This window comes from Chanodichthys erythropterus, chromosome 24 (assembly GCF_024489055.1).
Source record: "Chanodichthys erythropterus isolate Z2021 chromosome 24, ASM2448905v1, whole genome shotgun sequence".
Classification (NCBI taxonomy): Eukaryota; Metazoa; Chordata; class Actinopteri; order Cypriniformes; family Xenocyprididae; genus Chanodichthys; species Chanodichthys erythropterus.
This window is the reverse complement of record NC_090244.1, coordinates 3,440,172-3,460,548: the sequence shown is the minus strand read 5'-3', so window position 1 is coordinate 3,460,548 and position 20,377 is coordinate 3,440,172. Positions and strand designations below refer to the sequence as shown.

Genomic DNA, 20,377 nt, shown 5'->3' with positions numbered 1-20,377 from the left:
TAACAAAGATTATTGCGATATATTGAATGGGAGGCGCTACATATTCTGCTCTTTCATCAACTGAAAACAGACTAGACTAATCGATTCTTGGGATTTAAGAATGAATATCAGTTTGTATTTGTCCCGCCCCTCCTCAACTCTGATTGGATGGCTGCCTAAAAAGTGACATGCAGCGTTTTACTCAAAATTGAACATTCTTCAATTCGAGGCGACCAGTAAAAAAAGGCAAGCATTCAGCGCTTGAGCATGAAAAACACTCCTGGTGTTTAAAAAGAGCAGCGCTCCCATTGAAAACAATTGGAAAAGTACGTTAGCCGCTGGGAAAAACGCTTTGGTGGACACACGGCCTAAGGTCTTGTTCACACAGAACATGTATTTGTGTCTAAAAACGAGAGATGCAGCACTCAGGAATGTTTTTTAAAAAAGCGCAGCGCAGAACGCAAGGGTCTCGAGACGAGCTTTTGAGACGTGATGCAATAACGGAAATAATAGAAATAGGCAAACAGCTGAACAGGACATGGAAAAAAAGAAAATAATCGCACTGGCTATGGCCTCCTCCATCATGTTGACGTCAAATAAAACAGTTGCCATGCCAACTTGCTAAAGTAAACAGAAGCTTGCAACGCTTGCCCCGCCTCTGAGTTCTTCTGATTGGTCCACTGTTTTGGAACTGACACTGATGAGCGGCGCTGCGTGTAAAAGTTGACACGGCATCTTAAAAATGTGGCGCTGCAAAAGACGTGAGACGCAAGCGTAACGGTCATATGCGTCCGTCTAGCGCATGTTTATATAGAAAATTCAATATCAATACCATATTTCATCATATTTTATTTGACAAATGACCATGAGGCTGTGAGAGATAGAATTACAGTGTGTTCAAATATGTCAATTGTTCAGCCTACAAAAAATTGAAAATCTTAATTAAATGTGACATGACAAAAATGCAACTTCTGTCATAGTTTTTTATCACAGCCCTCATGTTCTAAACTTATTTTTACTGTAGAACATAAAGGAGAACGTTCTGAAGAATCTTTACAAAGTTCTTCTTGCTATTCATGACAGAATATAGACAATAATAACAACATAAATGTAGTCTATATTGAAATTGCACATATTTTAAGTCTTTTAAAGCTAATAGTTTTGTGTAATGAACATGCCTTTCAAATGTTTGGGGTCGGTAATATTTTTGGAAGAAGCCTCTCATGCTGTGTTTATTTTATTAAAAATACAGTAAAAACTGTAATATTGTGATATATTATTACAATTTAATGTAACAGTGTTCTATTTGAATGTATTTTAAAATGTAAATTATTCACATTTGTTACATGAACCTTCAGAAATCATTCTGATTTGCTGCTCAGGAAACATTTCTGATTATTGTCAATGTTGAAAACATCATGTTTTTTTCCAGGATTCTTTGAGCTCAAAAGAACAGCATTTAGTTTGAAATAGAAATCTTGTCTTTACTGTCACTTTTGATCAATTTAATGCATCCTTGCTGAATAAAAGCATTAATTTCTTTCAAAACCCCCAAACTTTTGAATGGTTGTGTAAGTCAGTTTATTTTCCAATGTACGCGCAGCCTCATAAACATGGAAATATATGGAATATTTTAGTGTCGCACAGAACTAATTTGTAGTTGATGAGCATTAGTTATGTTGTGAACTTCTTGCCCCGAGGCCTATAAATGAAGCGGTACTATTTTGTGGGCTCCCCGAAAACCACCTTGACCATTACGTTTGCTTAGGAGGCGAGCAGACCCACCCACAGGCTTGATTTCACTGAGGTTATGGTCATAATCTCTTGGGACGGTGGTCAGCCAAAGCTGTTTACTTTCTTCACCCAGGTTCACCCATGTTTTAGGAGGGGAGGGTCTCGTGGTCTCCGTTATGAGCTATAACGTTCCTCCGAACTCTCACACAGAATTTCCATGCAAGGTAAAAGACCAATGTTGGCCGTTCAACATAATGTAGCATGTTTCTTTGGTGTTAGTAGAAGTATCAGTTGTCCTTTTTAATGTCTTTCAGGAAATAATTCAGCATTTTTTGGGATTTGCTTCATAGATTGAGCATAAAATGCTAATTTATGATTAAAAAAACTGTTTCTTTAAAAACCCAGTTTGCTCTTATTGTTCAGCCGGCCCCAGTCTATTGTGATTGGTCTATTACTTAAAGTGTGTGTCGGAAATGTAACGGTCGAGTATCATGTTCGAAGCCTTATAACTTTGTTTAAGGGCGGGTCAAAGTCATGTGTTACAAGGTGACGTACAAGGCATTTAAGGCAAGTGTTTTCAGTTGGAGAAACAACCCAGTAACTTTGTTCTGGCAAGCCTTTCTCTGCAATCATGTGAAAAAATGAGCCGCTCAGATTTCTCCCCTAGTGACGTAGGATCTTATTATAATATCACCACCCCTTAATCTGCACGTTTCCACCCACAGCACCACCATTTTGTTTTCGTAAGCGACAATGGTGTACTGAGTCTCTCCATCAGTGTCGACTCCGGTTTGAACAATGTAAGGCTGAACACTGTCCTCATTTTGGCTGCGTGATATTCTCCAGGTTTGTTGTTGTTGAGCTGTTAAAGCTCCACCCTCTTCTGGAAAGGGGGCGGGAGCAGCAGCTCATTTGCATTTAAAGGGACACACACAAAAACAGTGTGTTTTTGCTCACACCCACATAGGGGAAATTTGACAAGCTATAATAAATGATCTGTGGGGGATTTTGATCTGAAACTTTCTGGGAACACCGGAGACTATATTACATCTTGTGAAAAGGGGCATAATAGGTGCCCTTTAAAGGAAATTCAAAAAATTTTTAATCAAAGGTTCAGATATGAGATCACTGGGTGATTATTCGTCAAATGCTGCCCCTCCTGGCCAAACCTGAGCCCTTCTTGAATGTTGCGATAGAGAGAGAGAGACCAGCATACCACCCTCTTTCCAATGAAGGTGTCTGCCTGTGCGTTTCTTGGAGTGTGTGTGTGGTTTGTCAGTCTGGTATACACTTTGGCAGTCATGGGCAGCAGACACACACACACACACAGGCAAGTGTGCAGTGTGCACTAATTTTCTCTGCTGTAACGCCTGCTGTCCATACCAGTTTGCAGTGAACAGCAAAGGGGACTTACACGACTCACCGGTGCAATAAATCTAACGCCCATCGCTCTGGTCCTCTCTCTCTCCCTCTCTATGTGTTCATTCCTTCAAACACTCTGGAAGGAGACATAAGAAGAGTTTGTCTTCTGGACTAGTGGAGTTTGGACATATTAACATGCTTCATTTAGGCAGCAGCTGATGCTCCTGGTTTATCGAACATAGTCACATGTCGGGCTTCAACAGCTGTAACACGTCCAGCCGGGAGGCAGCAACATGCAGCAATAACTGATCTACTGAGCAGTGGCATTACATGTGAGTATATTATCAGTGTTGAAGCCGTACAACAGCAATTTAATGTATTACACCTCATGTTAATTGATGAACAATGATATCATTCCTATTTCCACTTGTGTACTGGACATTGTCTCAGTTCTAAGTAGTACCATATATATGTTAAAATGCATGCAAAAGATGAAAAAAATATAATTTTATATTGTATTGAAATAAAATTTTTAATTTACAAATGATATAAGGCAATTATTTTTATTTTTTAAAATTTTTGTTTTTAATATAAACTTCTCATAAAATATATAGTAATTTTTAAACATTTTAATAAAATATATATTAAATTCTATTAAAAATATATATTAAAGTAAATAATAAATATATATTAAATTAAGTTATATTATTTGTACTATATTTTTTCCCCTAATATACCTAATAAAATATATATTAATTATGATTTACAAATTATATAAAGCAAATATTTATTATTTTTCTCATAAACCTCTTAAAAAAATATATAGTAATTTTTAAACATTTTTAATAAAATATATATTGTTATTTTACTATTTGTATTATATTTTTTACCTAATATACCTAGTAATTTATATATATATATATAATTTACAAAATATATAAAGCAAATATTTTTTTATTTTTCTCATAAACCTCATAAAAATATATAGTAATTTTTAAACATTTTTAATAAAATATATATTGTTATTTACGGAAGAGGATTAGGGCCAAGCAATAATAAAAAAATAAAACCATCTCGAGATTAAAGTTGTTAAATTTCGAGAAAAAACGTGTTAAATTTCAAGAAAAAAGTCTAAATAAAATGTTGAGAATAAAGTCATTAAATTACGAGAAAAAAGTTGTTAAATTATGAGAACAAATTTGTTAAATTATGAGAAAAAAGTCGTTAAATTTCGAGAAAAAAGTCTAAATAAAATGTTGGGGATAAACTCATTAAATTACGAGAAAAAACTTGTTAAATTTCGATAAAAAAGTTGAGATGGTTTTATTTTTTTTTATTATTGCTTGGCCCTAATCCTCTTCCGTAGTTATTTTATTATTTTTTATTATTATTATTATTTTTTTTTTGCCTAATATCCAGTAAAAATATTTGTAATATTTTTTAGACTATTATGCTTAGTAAAATATTTAATTCTAATTCAAATCAATTATATATATATATATATATATATATATGTACTTGATAGTGTTTGTCTCCTGTGTTCAGTTGTCCAGCAGTATGTTGAGGCATTGGGGGTTTGCTGTGTTCCTGTTAACTGTCCTGATACCGGTCCAATCCAGACCCACAAACACTCTCAACAATAGACAGTAAGTCATGATCTCCTCTGACTATTTGAATATGAGTGATTTCTACAAGATCTCAAAATGTGAGGGCTTTCAGAGCTGTTGAGACTGCCATCTGCTGGTAACAGAAGAAACAGGCCTCTACATCTTTTAGGAAGCCAATGCAAAAACAACTGCACTGCTTTTCCTGCAGTGAAGGTCAAGCTGTTATAATAAAGCATCATAGTCAAATGCCAAAATCTCTGCATGTGACTTGAGATTAAAGTTGAAATATATTTTCTCTCTTTGTCCCAGGAGACGTTCAGTAGGTCACGCCCAGCTGATGCACGACAGGGGCCGATCCCTGCACGACTGGAAGAGGCGTAGATTGATACAGGAACTGTTTGAGGGGGTGCACACGGCTCAGAGTTGGGACTCCCCGTATCAGACCGAAGGAAGCGTCCAGACCCCGCTGTGGTCCACCATCCACTGTCCCAAACCCATTGGCAGCAGCAAAAACTTCCCCTTGACCTTTCAAATAGGGACTATAGGGATGAGAGACATCCTACCGCAAGAGACCAGCAAGACCCTGAGATATGAGGAACAGCCACTGAAAGCTGTGACGAAGAGGAAGAGGAAGATGGGTTTGGGCAGATTGAGAGACCCAGACAGGAGGAAAGACAGGGGATGTGCCTTCCATACGCAAATACCGATGAGAGACCAATGAAAGAGCCTGGACACCACAAGAGTGAAGGGACGATCACACTGACAGCGATCTGAAGCACTGTAATCTGAAATGGAGCAGACTTTATGCAAATGAACAGTGGCACAATATGGTCACATGATCTGCTGCACCTACAAGGAGAGACTTCAGTGCATCTTTAAATTGTAAACATCCTGGTGTTAAAGACTTTCGCCATGGCATGGGATACAAGGACTCTTTTGAGAACCCACTTTATTTTTCATTCACAATAAAGGCCTTTATGGAAGCTTGTTCCGCTATGAAATAAAAAATTAAAAAAGGTAATTGCGACTTTATATCTCACAATTCTGACTTTTATAATCCCACAATTGCGAGATATAAAGGCAGAATTGTCTGAAATAAACTCGCAATTAATGTTTATATCAGACTTTAATCTCACAATACTGACTTTATATCTCACAATCCTAACTTTAATCACACAATTCTGACTTTAATCTCGCAATCCTGACTTTATATCTCACAATTCTGACTTTATAACTCACAATCCTGACTTTATATCTCAGAATTCTGACTTTATTACTCACAATCCTGACTTTATATCTCACAATCCTGACTTTAATCTCACAATTCTGACTTTAATCTCACAATTCTGACTTTAATCTCACAATTCTGACTTTATATCTCACAATCCTGACTTTAATCTCACAATTCTGACTTTATATCTCACAATCCTGACTTTAATCTCACAATTCTGACTTTAATCTCACAATTCTGACTTTATATCTCACAATCCTGACTTTAATCTCACAATTCTGACTTTATATCTCACAATCCTGACTTTATAACTCACAATCCTGACTTTATATCTCAGAATTCTGACTTTATATCTCACAATCCTGACTTTATATCTCAGAATTCTGACTTTATAACTCACAATCCTGACTTTATATCTCACAATTCTGACTTTATTACTCACAATCCTGACTTTATAACTCACAATCCTGACTTTAATCTCACAATTCTGACTTTATATCTCAGAATTCTGACTTTATTACTCACAATCCTGACTTTAATCTCACAATTCTGACTTTATATCTCACAATCCTGACTTTATATCTCACAATTCTGACTTTATAACTCACAATCCTGACTTTATATCTCACAATCCTGACTTTATATCTCACAATTCTGACTTTATATCTCACAATTCTGACTTTAATCTCACAATTCTGACTTTATATCTCACAATCCTGACTTTATATCTCACAATTCTGACTTTATAACTCACAATCCTGACTTTATATCTCAGAATTCTGACTTTATAACTCACAATCCTGACTTTATATCTCACAATTCTGACTTTATAACTCACAATCCTGACTTTATATCTCACAATTCTGACTTTATTACTCACAATCCTGACTTTATAACTCACAATCCTGACTTTAATCTCACAATTCTGACTTTATAACTCACAATCCTGACTTTATATCTCACAATTCTGACTTTATTACTCACAATCCTGACTTTATAACTCACAATCCTGACTTTAATCTCACAATTCTGACTTTATAACTCACAATCCTGACTTTAATCTCACAATTCTGACTTTTTATCTCTCAATTCTGACTTTATATCTCACAATCCTGACTTTAATCTCACAATTCTGACTTTATATCTCACAATTCTGACTTTATAACTCACAATCCTGACTTTAATCTCACAATTCTGACTTTATAAATCACAATTGTGAGTTTAAATTTCGCAATTCTGAGAAAAAAGTCAAAATTGTGAGATAAAAAGTCACAATTACCTTTTTTTAAAATTATTTTTTTATTTGGTGGCAGAAACAAGCTTCCATAGCCTTAAACTCTCTAAACAATTCTCTGTTTTAGAGCCTTAATTGATAAGTAGAATATGCTTCGTATACAAACTAATTTGCATATGTTACAATTAGAGTAGCCTGTTTTAAACGTATTCATTCAGTCAGACATTTCGTGTAATATTTAATTTATTTGATTGGAATATTTATTTCCTGAATGTATCTCAATGCTGCTGATTTTGATGAGATTTTTAAAATGCACTTTAGATAGTTATGCTGGTCTACATTAAGTTTTTTTTCTATCTTTTACATTTTATTATACAGCTTTTATTTTATTTTAGTTAATGTTCTGCTATTTTCAATAAATAAACTGATGAGCAATACACAATAAATCTGAAAAATGAAATACAAGGTAATCTTAAAAGAACATCAAATTCATTCTCATAATTTGCACCACTATAATTGCAGTTTTTACTATTATTATTATATTTTTTTTTTTTGTCTATGCATGCAAAGCATTTAAGTAGCCGTTACTACTAGTGACTGAGGACGGTGGAATAATCAATCAGTGTGTGGTCATGTGTCTGTGGTCAGAAGACATATACCAGGCAAATAAAGACACAAAAATGGCTCAAACAACAATTATACACCTTTCACTGCACATGCTAATGGATGGAGAGGTAAATGCAACCTTCTGTCAACTTCCTGTCAGTGCTTTAGGATCACATGTCATGCCTTAAAGACTCATTAACCACAAGACAGAAGCCCAGAGATCAATCACAAATCAATAAGCCTCCAATCAGAGAATGAGAGATGGAAAACCAGCAGGTAACGACTGACATTCATTCGAAAGATGTCATTTGGTGTATTCGCTACATAAAATCTTGTACAAGTCGTCGCTTTTTGAATCAATTCCAATAGGAGACATTTATTGATACATGGATGTTTTTTTGTCTCTGTAAATGGCATTTATTCTAATGGAAGTATTAGGGAAGCTTAGTCCATATTTTTTTCTGTTCTCACTGCGAGATTTTATCTCTACACATTTAGACTCGTGTCTAAAATAAAAATTTGTTATCTGAATACACAGATGTATTATCTTTACGAATACATGGATATCTAACTGAACAGATGGTGAGTAAATAATTTCCTCTGGCAATATGTGAGATGAATTAGTATTTTATTAATAAATAAAATTATTTTACTATTCAATTTATAATTTAACATATTTTCAGAAGCATACTAAAAAATGTATGTAGTCAATCTAATTTTTAGGTTTTCACACTGAGAGACAATAATAATGTTTTGTAATATATACATATATATAAAAAAATATTTCATATTATATTGTATTATATAAAATATTTTAAATACATTTTAAAATTATATTTAGGCATGATAATAATGTTATTCTTTTAAATTATATTTTAATACACATTCTGGTGCTCTTCGTTCAGTTTTGACCAAAATATTTTACTTTTTTTTTTTTACTTCATTGTAATGGTACGAAACTTGGTAAAGGTTTTGCCACTTGCTTTGTGAAAACACACACACAAAAAAAATCATGGACATGATTCGAAAAGGTTAAATGGTCCTAAAAAACATAGTCATGCTTGTGATCCTCAGGGTCAATAATAAGCGCGCATTGGAAATGAATGGGAGACGAATTTCATCTAGTAAAAGCGTTTGGTACTGCGCCCAAACAAAATCTTACTGAAAGCTCATTTTTTGAGATATCAACCTCAAATTTGGAACACAACTTGTTTAGATTTATGTCTTTGATTTTATCACAGTTTTAGAGTAAAATGTATTTTTAAAAATATATATTTCATATACAAATTTAAAATTGTTTTTTTGTGTATTTTTCATAATAATAAGCATAAAATTTACACACCTGTAACAACTTTGTTCATCTTCAGAACACAAATTATGATATTTTTTGATAAAATCTGATGGCTCAGTGAGGCCTGCATTGCCAGCAAGTTAATTAAAACTTTCAATGCCCAGAAAGCTACTTAAGAAGTATTTAAAACAGATCATGTGACTACAATGGTTCAACCTTAATGTTATGAAGTGACGAGAATACTTTTTGTGCGCCAAAAAAACAAAAACAATATCTAGTGATGGCCGATTTCGAAATGCTGCTTCGAAGCGCCAAATTCATGTGATTTCAGTAAACGAGGCTTCGTTACGTCATAAATGTTTCAAAATTTCAATAGTTCAGGTGACTTTGGCAGTTGATACACGATCCAAATCACTGATTCAAAACAAAAGATTCGTAAAGCATCGAAACTTCATGAAGCAGAAAAGTCGTTATTTTGTTTTTTTGGCACACAGAAAGTATTATCATCACTTTATAATATTAAGGTTGAACCACTGTAGTCACATGAACTGTTTTAAATATGTTTTTAGTCTATGGAGGCCTCACTGAGCCATCGGATTTCAACAAAAATATCTTAATTTGTGTTCTGAAGATGAACGAAGGTCTTACGGGTGTGGAACAACATGAGCGTGAGTCATTAATGACAGAATTTTCATTTTTAACTAACCCTTTAACTTTTTAAAACTTTTTTCACTTCAGCAATAATTTGCCAAGTTTCGCCTTTGAAAAGAGATCAAAATTAAGTCAGTTTAAGTTGACAATTTCATATTCAGGTCTATGCTCAAAAAGTAAATGGATTATAACTACAGCATAAATATAATTTAGTACTATAAAATCCTCTAAAAATATTAAATAAAAAACATTACCAAACTAAAATATAGGACATTCATTTAATTGAAATAATAATAATAAAAAAATTCAATCATTTTTGACCAACACGCGAAGAGCATCAGAGGGTTATGAATTCCTACAGCAAATTTCAATGCAACTCAAAACACTATTTTTGCCATTGTCTCTAATAGGCAGCCACTAACACCTATGGAGTGATCTTTGCTTGCACTTGTGGCATCATAATGGGCATTGGTTTCTGTGCCAACCTGCTGGCCTTCTCCCTCTTCGCTAAACACAAGAACCTTCATAAAAACCGTCTGGACATTCTTCTCCTCAGCATGGCTCTGGCAGACTTCCTCTCGCTTCTCCTCATCCCCTTCACCATCCACTCCGCGATCACTTTCTCCTGGCCTCTGAGCAACATGTTCTGCAAGGTCTATCAGTTTCTGCTGGCATTCTCCCTGGCCGCCAGCACATACTCCCTGTGCACTGTATCTATGGTTCGAGCCATGATCATCACCAACCCCTACCGCCCCCCAACCATGGACCTGGTGGTCCTCATGTTTATTCTGGTCTGGGCCCTGAGTTTCTTTATAAGTCTGTCGTTGCGTATTTTCGCCACTAAGGAAAGCTTAGGCCCAGGTTTGAGTAACTGCACTATTTGTTTGCCGACTACGCAGGAACATCATTACCAGGTTGCTCTCAGCCAATTTGTGCTGTTCTATCTCATACCAATGCTGGTGATCGCCGTCAACTCGGTGCGTATGGCTCTTTTCCTGCGCAAGAGGCCCGTTATGTCCCTCGCCAGCACCCGGAACACACGACGGGCGTCTCTCATGGTGTTTTTGGCGGCTGGGACGTTCTCCTTGTGCTGGCTGCCAGGGTACGTTCTAGAGCTGTGTGTGTATTTGGGATTTTACCGGCATGGGCGCTCATGGGAGATGTTCCACTTCACCTGCACTGTTCTCCAGTATCTGCACCCCTGCGTGAACCCCGTCCTCTATGTTCTGCTGTCCAAACGCTACAGGCGGAAGAAAGATTGGATGTTCAAATGCAATAGGAAACGGGTGCATCCGCAGATTATTAGCGTGATGAAGAGTTTCTGAGGAGGATCAACAACATTTTGAATCATTTATAACATGTGGAACTTAAAACTGAATGAGAGCATGGTTTGTTTGGTTCAAAGAGAGCAATAATACCTGGAAAAAGTTGGCGTAGCTATGGCATCTACTGGCAATAATGATCTACTGATAACTAAAGATGTGGTGGTCACATGACATTATTAGCGAAATAAATTTCGATTTTCAATTTTCAAACCAAAAAACTGCTTTCTGTTCATAAACCTTGCAAATCCGCATTACCAACATGAACTCAATGAGAAATCTGCGTTAGGACATTTTTCGCCCTCACCAAGAAGTTCGCCGAACAATTTTATATGTGACACACAGATGATGTAATGTTACTTGAGTTTGAACCGTTAAATACTACTACTACAAAAAAAAGACTGTTATGGAGTTTGATTGACAGGTAATCTAACCAATCATAACGCTGAATCCGCCATTTTGTCCAACAAAGCAGTCAGGGGAGTTAGCAGATTAATGTACGTGGACTTGAACTTGAAAAATGGAGAGTGGGGTAAGATGAGCCAGTGGGTAAGTTGACCCACCCCCTGTATCTTGGCAACCGTACCATATAAATAATACATTTCGGTGGAATTTCGCGGACAAAATTGGTCCATTGTGTAGTGTAGCGATGTATAAAGGCACTTTGAAAAACCAAAAAACTGCTTTCTGTTCTTAAACGTGGCAAATCCGCATTACTAACATGAACTCGATGAGAAATCTGCGTTTGGACATTTTTCACCCTCACCAAGAAGTTCGCCGAACAATTTTATATGTGACGCACAGATGATGTAATGTTACTTGAGTTTGAACGGCTAAATACTTCAAAAATAAAGATAGTTATGGAGTTTGATTGACAGGTAATCTAACCAATCATAATGCTGAATCCGCCATTTTGTCCGATAAAGCAGTCAGGGGAGTTAGCAGCAGAGTCCTGCAACGGGTCGGGTATCCGCGGGTACCCGCATAAAAGTGGGTAAAACGGGTGGATTTTGACATTCCTAAAATTCACGGGCGGGGATGCGGGCGGATAATTAACTCCTTGCGGGCGGGTAGTAGCGCGGATGAAAAATATGCGCAATATTTGTATGTCTAAATTACCATTATAGGCAACAACGATATGACATTTGACCCATCACGTCACCACCACTGCGACAGTGCGACTGTTGATGCTTCTCATAGCCTAGTTGGAGCAAGCGTTGCATCTCCATGTTTTCTGTGCTGATGCGGTCATGATGAGTTCATGTACCGGCTAACATGTAAGGGTTGCGCTGCCAATAAAGCACCTAAAAGCTGTCACAAAGAACCGGCAAAAAAATAATGATTATGATTATGTATATAGCAAGGAGACATGTTAATTATTTATTAATAAACATTTCTGTGTCAGTGGCTGCAAAGATGAAGTTGAAGATGCTGACTCGCGATCTTCGCAGTAGTGAATTGCACATTTCATTCGGATTACATAAGCAGTCTGTTTTCTTTCATTTTGAATTGCTGTTTAAAAGTAGACATTCCAATAAAGATATATTCCTCAGGTCTGTGAGGCAAGTAGGCTACCTTATACGCTGAGTTTTACTTCATTTATGATACGAGCTCCAGTTCTCCCCGGCGCATCCGTGTCGTGATCATCTGTTGTCTGCTATATTTACTTCCTATTTATTAAATACAGGCAATTGGTTGATGAAATATTGATTAAAATTAAGATACAATTAATACAAAACGAAATTAACTTTTAAGAATTTTTTAAAAGTTAAGAATAAAGCACTTTAAATTGGAATGATTTTAGCATGTGTGATTTATCGCGGGCACGGGTCGGGTAACGGGCCAAATACTAACAGGTCTGGGCGGGTGCGGATTTAATTTTGATATTATCACGGGTGACGGGTCGGATCTGGTGCTGAACTTTGCGGGTACGGGCGGGGCGGGTCTCCAAAAATGGACCCGTGCAGGACTCTGGTTAGCAGATTAATGTACGTGGACTTGAACTTGAAAAATGGAGAGTGGGGAAAGATGAGCCACCCCCTGTATCTTTTGCAACCGTACCATTTTATTGTCATGTGACCATATATTTTAGAACCACCCATTATTTCTGCCAGACTGTGAAAAGGAGAAGCACATGGGAGGAGTGGAAGTCACTTATTTACTTTAAAAATTGTTTTTGGCTTGTCAACGTAAAATTTTAACATAACAGATGTAATGGCCGTTTCATCAAAGCAAATTTGTCCAGGTCTAAAACTATTTATGATGCATATTGGTGATTTAGCAACATATAAAACCATGCAAGTCACTTAGCTAAATATTATCCTGAATGTTGTTAAGCTAGCTAGCTTCTCCTAAAATGGCAGCTGTGGGGCAAAGTGAGCCAAATGCTGTGGGGTAAATTGAGCCAGCGTTTTAACTTACCCCACCATAAGGCACTGAATTTAAGTTAAATCTGAAGTATAAACTGGTGTCAATTCAATGTAATATTACGCAACTGGTTTGGTTTATCTTTATTTTTGAGTTTATTTGATAATGTACAAGTACACCAAATCCTTCTCTGATATGAAGCAGAGGATGCTTAATAGTATATATCTTTCCACCTGTCTCTAATGGTCTAACATGGTCGACAATGCAGAAAAACTACCATGTCAAGAACCTTTTGACTAAAATGACATTTATTCATTATTATTTAGTTTTTATTTAATTTTACTCAACAAACTCTGTTTATGGGAAGGTTACAACTTTGGTGTTCAACATATTGTTTCAGAAATGCCAACAATTAAAGATACTAAAATTTCAACTTCATTTGGTTGGTTTTGTGTTGTTTAATTTAGCTTCATAAAACAAATATTTGTAAAAAATAGTTTTACAAAGAATATTTGTAAAAGTAAATTTGATTATTAAATTAGTTTTTAAAATAGGTACATTATCTTTAAAATTTCACATGGGTTTGATTCAGATTCAGTTAGATGGTCAGTTTACACCCACCTACTGACTCGGCTCAACTTACCCCTAACCTGGGGTAAATTGACCCAGAGGAACACTTTTTTTTTTAATATAAGAAGCCATATTTTTAGAACCCTTTGTCATAGATGTATTCTGATCATTTAAAATAATAGGAAACATCCTGAAATTACTAAATACTTTCATTGTACTTCTGCCTAATTTTCCTTTATCTTGAGGACCACATAAGTAACAAACGGCTCATCTTACCCCACTCTCCCCTACTGACGTCTTTCCGTGATTGAAACAACATACCTTCTGATGTTCATTCATGTTTATTTGATGCTATAAATGAACTAGAAGGAAGAGATGATCGGTTCACGAGCCGCTTGAGCTAAGGCAATACAGCGATCTGTCACGGCACATTAAAGAGCCACAAAATGGTATTTATTGTTTAAATTTCTTTAAAAATTACAAAATTTGAGACTTTGTTTCATATCATAAGTCTGTGATATATCATAGCCTAACCTGCTCTGTGTTATCTGTCGACGAGTTGTCAGTGTCCTCTTTTCTCCGCGATGTGAGAACATGATGTGTGGCGAAAGATCTACATGGCTTGTCGAACATAGCAACAGTAACTAAGGGCGGGTCTTTGTGAACGGTCAGTTGATCACATGAGAAATAATGCCATTTTCTGTGTAACATTTCGCAGCTATATTTGAATAAGTTAATGAATTGCTACTTGTTTGTGCATTATAAAATCACAAAAGGGTCGAGTTTGTAAAATAAATTTCTGTGTAACGTTAATTTTCGAGGCTCGTCGGTTGAGGTTCGCCTCAGGCAACTCAAACGTGTTTTGATTGACCCTACCCTGCCAACACACCCATGTGGGGCCCATAAGGGTTGGATATGGGCTGGTGAGTGGGCCCCATCTGGGCTGCCCAGATGGGGCCCAGTTAGTTTTGTCCGGGGGTTCCATGGTGGCCCCATGTGGGCAAGCCCAGATGGGCTGAAGTTGGGCTTCACATGGGCCCTAGCTAAAACCCACACGGGCAACCCAGGTTTCTCCCATCTGGGGCCCACACTTACCTGGGCCCCATGTGGGCTGCACATGGGCCCCTGCTATTCTACCCATAAGGGTAATAACCATTATTATGGGCTAACAAATTCATCTTATTTTACAGTCAGCCCATACAGTTTTGTAACCCATGTTCATATTTTTTTTACACAGCTAATTTTACTGGGTCTGGTGGACCCACCATATTATTAGGCTTTTAAATCAATACAGCCATAACAATTCATGTAAAAAATACTTGACAGATGTTTACTTTAGCCATTTACCCCTGTGAGATCGCATTTATGATTGTTTGTTTTTTGTGAGAAACCAAGGAAATTCAATAAAAAAATAAAAAAAACATAGAAAAGATTATATCATTATTAGAGATTATTTCTTAGAACTTAATCAGAATAGGTGAAAATGCTTGAAATATAACAATTTTGTAACTTTGTGTGGGGAATAGCAGGTGCAGAAAGACAACACTCCTGCACACAGACGGCCAATGAGTTTGTGTTAGAAAAAAATAATAAATAGCATATTTTTTCTTTTAGCAACCTTTAAAACGGGTCCTTAAGACCCAAACATCTTGGGTTAAATGAGCTACAATAATAACAAGACCAGTAATACAATTAATTACCTTTTTATTTAAGTAAAATTAACAAAAACATTAAGAAAACTCTCATTAAGAAAACTTTTGCTCAGTGTTCTCTCACTGTTAGAGACAGGATTAGCTACTTTCCACCTCAAATGAACCCGAAGCCTGAAGTCCTTGAGGGGTTGCCTGTCGGGCCTGTCTATTACCCCCCCCAGTCCCTAGCACCAATGAGCCACTTGGAGACTGCCTTCTCTACATCTTTACAGATGATTTGGCTGGTCATGGTGCTTTTCTTTAAGCCTCCTGCAAGAAACAAATATAACAGTCACTTACTTTATATGTGCCACCACAACTCTCAGCCAGGACTGTAAAGACAACTATGGCTACGTTCACACTGAAGGGCTTAATGCTCAATTCCGATTTTTTGAAAAAAATTTGATTTTTTTGCAAGGCCGTTCACATTTTCAATTAAATGCGACTTTTTGTTATCTCCTGTGTGAACGTGAAATGACCCAAAAGTGACTCGCATGCGCAGAAGAGTACGCAACGGTCAACGACGTCACTCGTTGTTTGTGGAAGTAGACGGCCACCTTGTTTGTTCCAGGCTTTAACCCTCCTTTATTTGGCTCGGAGGCTTTTTATTTGTCGCTGGCATTGGAGCCAGGATCGTCTGTAACCACGCTCGGCCATTTTGCTGGAAATGTTTTCGTAAACCGCCCGGTTCCGATAAGAGCCCTCGAGTTTGGCCTGAATAGAGCTGTCACCCCAAATATTAATTAAATCTGTGACCTCGCTTCCCTTCCATTGACTGGTCTCAGCAGCATCGTCCGCCATGGTTGTTGTTTATCTTCTCGTTCCCGCCTACTTCAACGCACAATTATGACATTTGTAGCATATCAATGACGTACGGGTCGGATACATGTGGTCTGGCCGTTCAGACGGAGGTCGCATTTCAAAAGATTGGATACGTATCGGATTCAGGACCACATACCCAAGTGGCCTGGGTCACATTTGAAAAGATCGGATCTGTGTCGTTCAGACTGTCATGAAAAGATCAGATACAGGTCGCATAGGGGCAAAAAAAATCGGAATTGGGTCGTTTCAGCCTGCAGTGTGAACGTAGCCTATGTAAAGAAAAGTGCTATATAAATCAATAAGATTATTATTAGAACTACACACATACTCTTAAACACACAAGTTAGGCAACTTACTTGCAACTCCATACACAGTGGCTACGTTTACATGCACCAATTTTCACCAATCCGAATGAATTGAATCTGATTGCAGATCTGTTTACATGTACTCTAAACATTGTAATCTGATTCAACTATCCATTTATATGTGTTTTATATACATTATGATTAAAACGTTTGCGCACGCACTGACGTGACGTCATATCAGTCACACATGCGGTAACCCAGGTTGCGTCAACAGACGATTATCATGTATCGACGATAGCGGGAGATATTGTCAACAGCTTCAAATCTTGGCAATATTAAGAGGATTTAGTATTTCCAATTAATGTAGGCGTGTTACATTCTTCTAGTCTTATTAGAACTATTAGGTTCAGCTTCTTTTATTATTAAATTAATATTATATGTGCTGTGAGGATAATAAAAGATTAGGCTTTTAGCTATCTTTAAAAATGATTTAATTTTTTTTTAGGTCTATTATTACAATGAATTATAGCCTATAATTAAAATTATTTAGAGTGTAGGCTATAATACTATTTCCTAACACTGCAGTCATCAATGAAAATTAAGTGCAGCGTTACTTCAAGCACCGACTAAAAAAAAAAACTGTTTAACACAAAATAATAATAGACAAATAAACTGGCGAATAAACAAAGAAGTTACCCAGAACTCAATGTGGCGTGACGTCAGATTCGTATTCTCTATTATTCTCACTTGTTCCACTTGCCTATATGTACAGCCACCAGATAAATAATGGAATAAATTATTTTTTTATATACCGTTACCAGCATATTATATTGAAATTCATCTCTGAGAGAATATGCTCCGTTAATGCAGCGTCAGACAGCTCCGTCACTTTTTACTTTCACTTTCTGTGACTTTTTCACCAGCAATAACTCTTGCGCAAAGTTTGCACGTTACTTCTTTTATGATATCCATTGGCTCCCCTTCTTGTTTTTAAACGGAAATATTTCCAATATTATGATGAAGGGATACAACTACGTCACTGCCTGTTGGCATCTTTTCAACTCAAAACGTGAACGTGACTTTGTGCACTGCGTAATGTGTGTCAACATTGCACTGCGCATGTGCCCCAGATCTTCTGAGAACGAATGAGATAGTAGTCGGATTCAAGCGTTTACATGGTCATTTTTTGCTGTTGGATTGGATTAGAAAAGGAATAAACCACCCCTTTCAATCCGATCTAAATTTCATTCGGATCAAGCTCAGTCGGATCGATTAAGGTGTTTACATGAACGTCTTTCAATTTGATTGAGCCGTCAATCCGATTACAAATGTATTATTTGGGTGCAAGTAAACATAGGCAGTAAATAATGTTTATAACTTTGGGGTCTTGTGACAGCTTTCTAGTATCAGTACAACTTAAAACATTATCTACATGCACACCTACCATTACTTCATACAGTTTTAATGGCTTGATCTCTCTCTTCCCGTTTCCTGCCCACAAAGTTGTACTGCCAGTTGGATGGAGGCCGTGGAGGTGTCAGCAGAGATCTGAGGGTGGATGGAGCCGGTGGATGGAGCTGCACAGATCAGAGGGTGGATGCAGCCGGTGCTCTTTAAAAAAAAAAAAAAAAAAGAATAATTTTGTTGTGTTGGTTCAGCAAAAATCCACACTGTAAAAATCTTGTACAACAAAAAAATCTTATATATATATATATATATATATATATATATATATATATATATAATTTAAATTCTTAAGTACTTCTGTATCCAATAGAGACATTAAATGTTGAATTGGCTCAACTACAAAAGATTTGGTACAGAATAGTTTTCTCCAGAAAACAAATAATGTCAAGTTGACTTACATTTTCTTTTTTTTATAGTGGAGGTGATGACCTGAGGGTGGATGGAGGTGTAGGCCTGATGGGGCTCATCCTCACTGGACAAAATCACTCGCCTAGAAATCTATAATATACAAGCACAATCAATGAGTTTAAGTGTTTTAAAAAACAGTTGGTTAAAAAATATATACATCTCTGGTATCTACACTCTAGATACCAGAGAGACCCTCACATTGATCCTTAACATCTGTTCCAACACCCTATGCTCCCTTCAGGCATGCACACATCCATTTGTATACATCTCTTATCCCCCCAAAACATGTGATCGTTATTTTTATTAACTGACATTACATTACATTTAATATTATTTATTTCTTAATCATATATCTGTTGTCTACCTCCCTCGTTTTGACAGCTTTGAGCCAAATACACTTAACAAAACTCCCACAAAACATGTCCTTCCTGTATCATTGGGAAATTTTTCACCATCCATTTAGTAGTAGTAATTCAAATAGCCTCACCTCTTTCTGCGCTTCCCCTTCCCATATTCTCTGTAGAATCGGACTCGGTTCGTACATCTGTGTTCATATTCGACTAATTTTGTGCAGGCAATTTCATACGTTGCTGTGGGAGACATAGTGGCAATTAGTTTCATTCAGAGCAAATTTTACATTTCTAATGACACCCACAACCTACAAACAAAATATATTAAATTAATTATTATCAGTAAGTGTATAATATTTAAAACACATTGAAATAAATGAATAAACTTTTAATAGCAATAGAAGATAACTACTTCTCTTGTTAGAGAAGAGTCAACATTTTTTGAGTGCACACCCACAAAAGTGTCCGAATGCGCCATGTGCAAAATGGATTGGGTCTTCTGACCTTTTGATTTTGATTAATATGTGAAATATGAGAGAGTTAAGACAGTGCTTATTTTGAAGACAGAGAGCGGGGCGGGGGCGGGGCTCTCTGCTCGTTCTCTCTGTCACTCAGTTAACATGCGCTCTATCACAAGCGCAGCAGTCATCTACATCAGTCATAGATCACAATAACTGATCAAAACCAGGCTTTGGCGGGACAAAAATTTGTTTTGTCGGCTAAAAAAATAAACGCAGGAAAACCCTGTTAAGGTTTGTTGATTTACGGTTGAAATGTTGTCACAAGTTGACAATATATAATCAAATAACCACCTTAGTATTTAATGTTGACATTTTTTTTTATTTTTGACATTAAAGCTTAAATGTTAAGGAGCAAACTGGCCCAAAATCTAAAAATTGATCACTGCATGAAAAAACCGATGTTTTCACCTGCCGTGTCTCGAAGTGCAGCAGAGTGTTTGCGCGCTCCCGCGCTCCCGCGGCCAGGGGATGCAAATCATGGCGGGATATAGTGCCTTAATTGGCACGACACCCTGGCCGATAAAACTTTGCTGACATTCACATGGACTTTCATCAGTGTTTTTGCTTTAACTGTAAATGCAACAAGTACAAATATTAAAATTCCACGAGCTGGTAAAAGCGGCTGAAATTTACAGACTTTTTAACAGCTTGCCAATACTTGTTCGACTGCCTTGCTAAGAAGTTTACTGTAACCAAATAGTTCTAAACAATATATTTAAGTCAACCACTCAAAACACAACGTTACTGACAACTTAAAGTCGTCTGTTCAACGCTTTAACCAAGTTTAAGCTACATCTGCTAATGCACAAACATTTGCTAAAAGCTTTCCTCAAAACTAATACTTTACAAAAAAGCTTTA

At 36.6% G+C, this 20,377-nt stretch overlaps 2 protein-coding genes across 2 annotated transcripts; both read left to right on the top strand.

Moving 5' to 3' along the window:
* The first annotated feature begins 4,632 nt into the window (after positions 1–4,632).
* On the top strand, positions 4,633–5,403 carry pthlhb (parathyroid hormone-like hormone b). Its single transcript, XM_067380635.1, has 2 exons — positions 4,633–4,721; positions 4,992–5,403. The coding sequence occupies exons 1-2, from the start codon at positions 4,633–4,635 to the stop codon at positions 5,401–5,403; spliced, it is 501 nt and encodes a 166-aa protein (XP_067236736.1).
* A 2,611-nt stretch (positions 5,404–8,014) lies between these two features.
* On the top strand, positions 8,015–11,020 carry LOC137015585 (galanin receptor 2a). Its single transcript, XM_067380634.1, has 2 exons — positions 8,015–8,029; positions 10,106–11,020. The coding sequence occupies exons 1-2, from the start codon at positions 8,015–8,017 to the stop codon at positions 11,018–11,020; spliced, it is 930 nt and encodes a 309-aa protein (XP_067236735.1).
* Positions 11,021–20,377: the final 9,357 nt, after the last annotated feature.

Bases quoted from the DNA above. Each gene is read 5' to 3' on its own strand.
- pthlhb (XM_067380635.1), top strand. From the start codon at position 4,633: ATGTTGAGGCATTGGGGGTTTGCTGTGTTCCTGTTAACTGTCCTGATA. The intron at 4,722-4,991 runs GTAAGTCATGAT...TCTTTGTCCCAG, and splicing joins AACACTCTCAACAATAGACA to GAGACGTTCAGTAGGTCACG.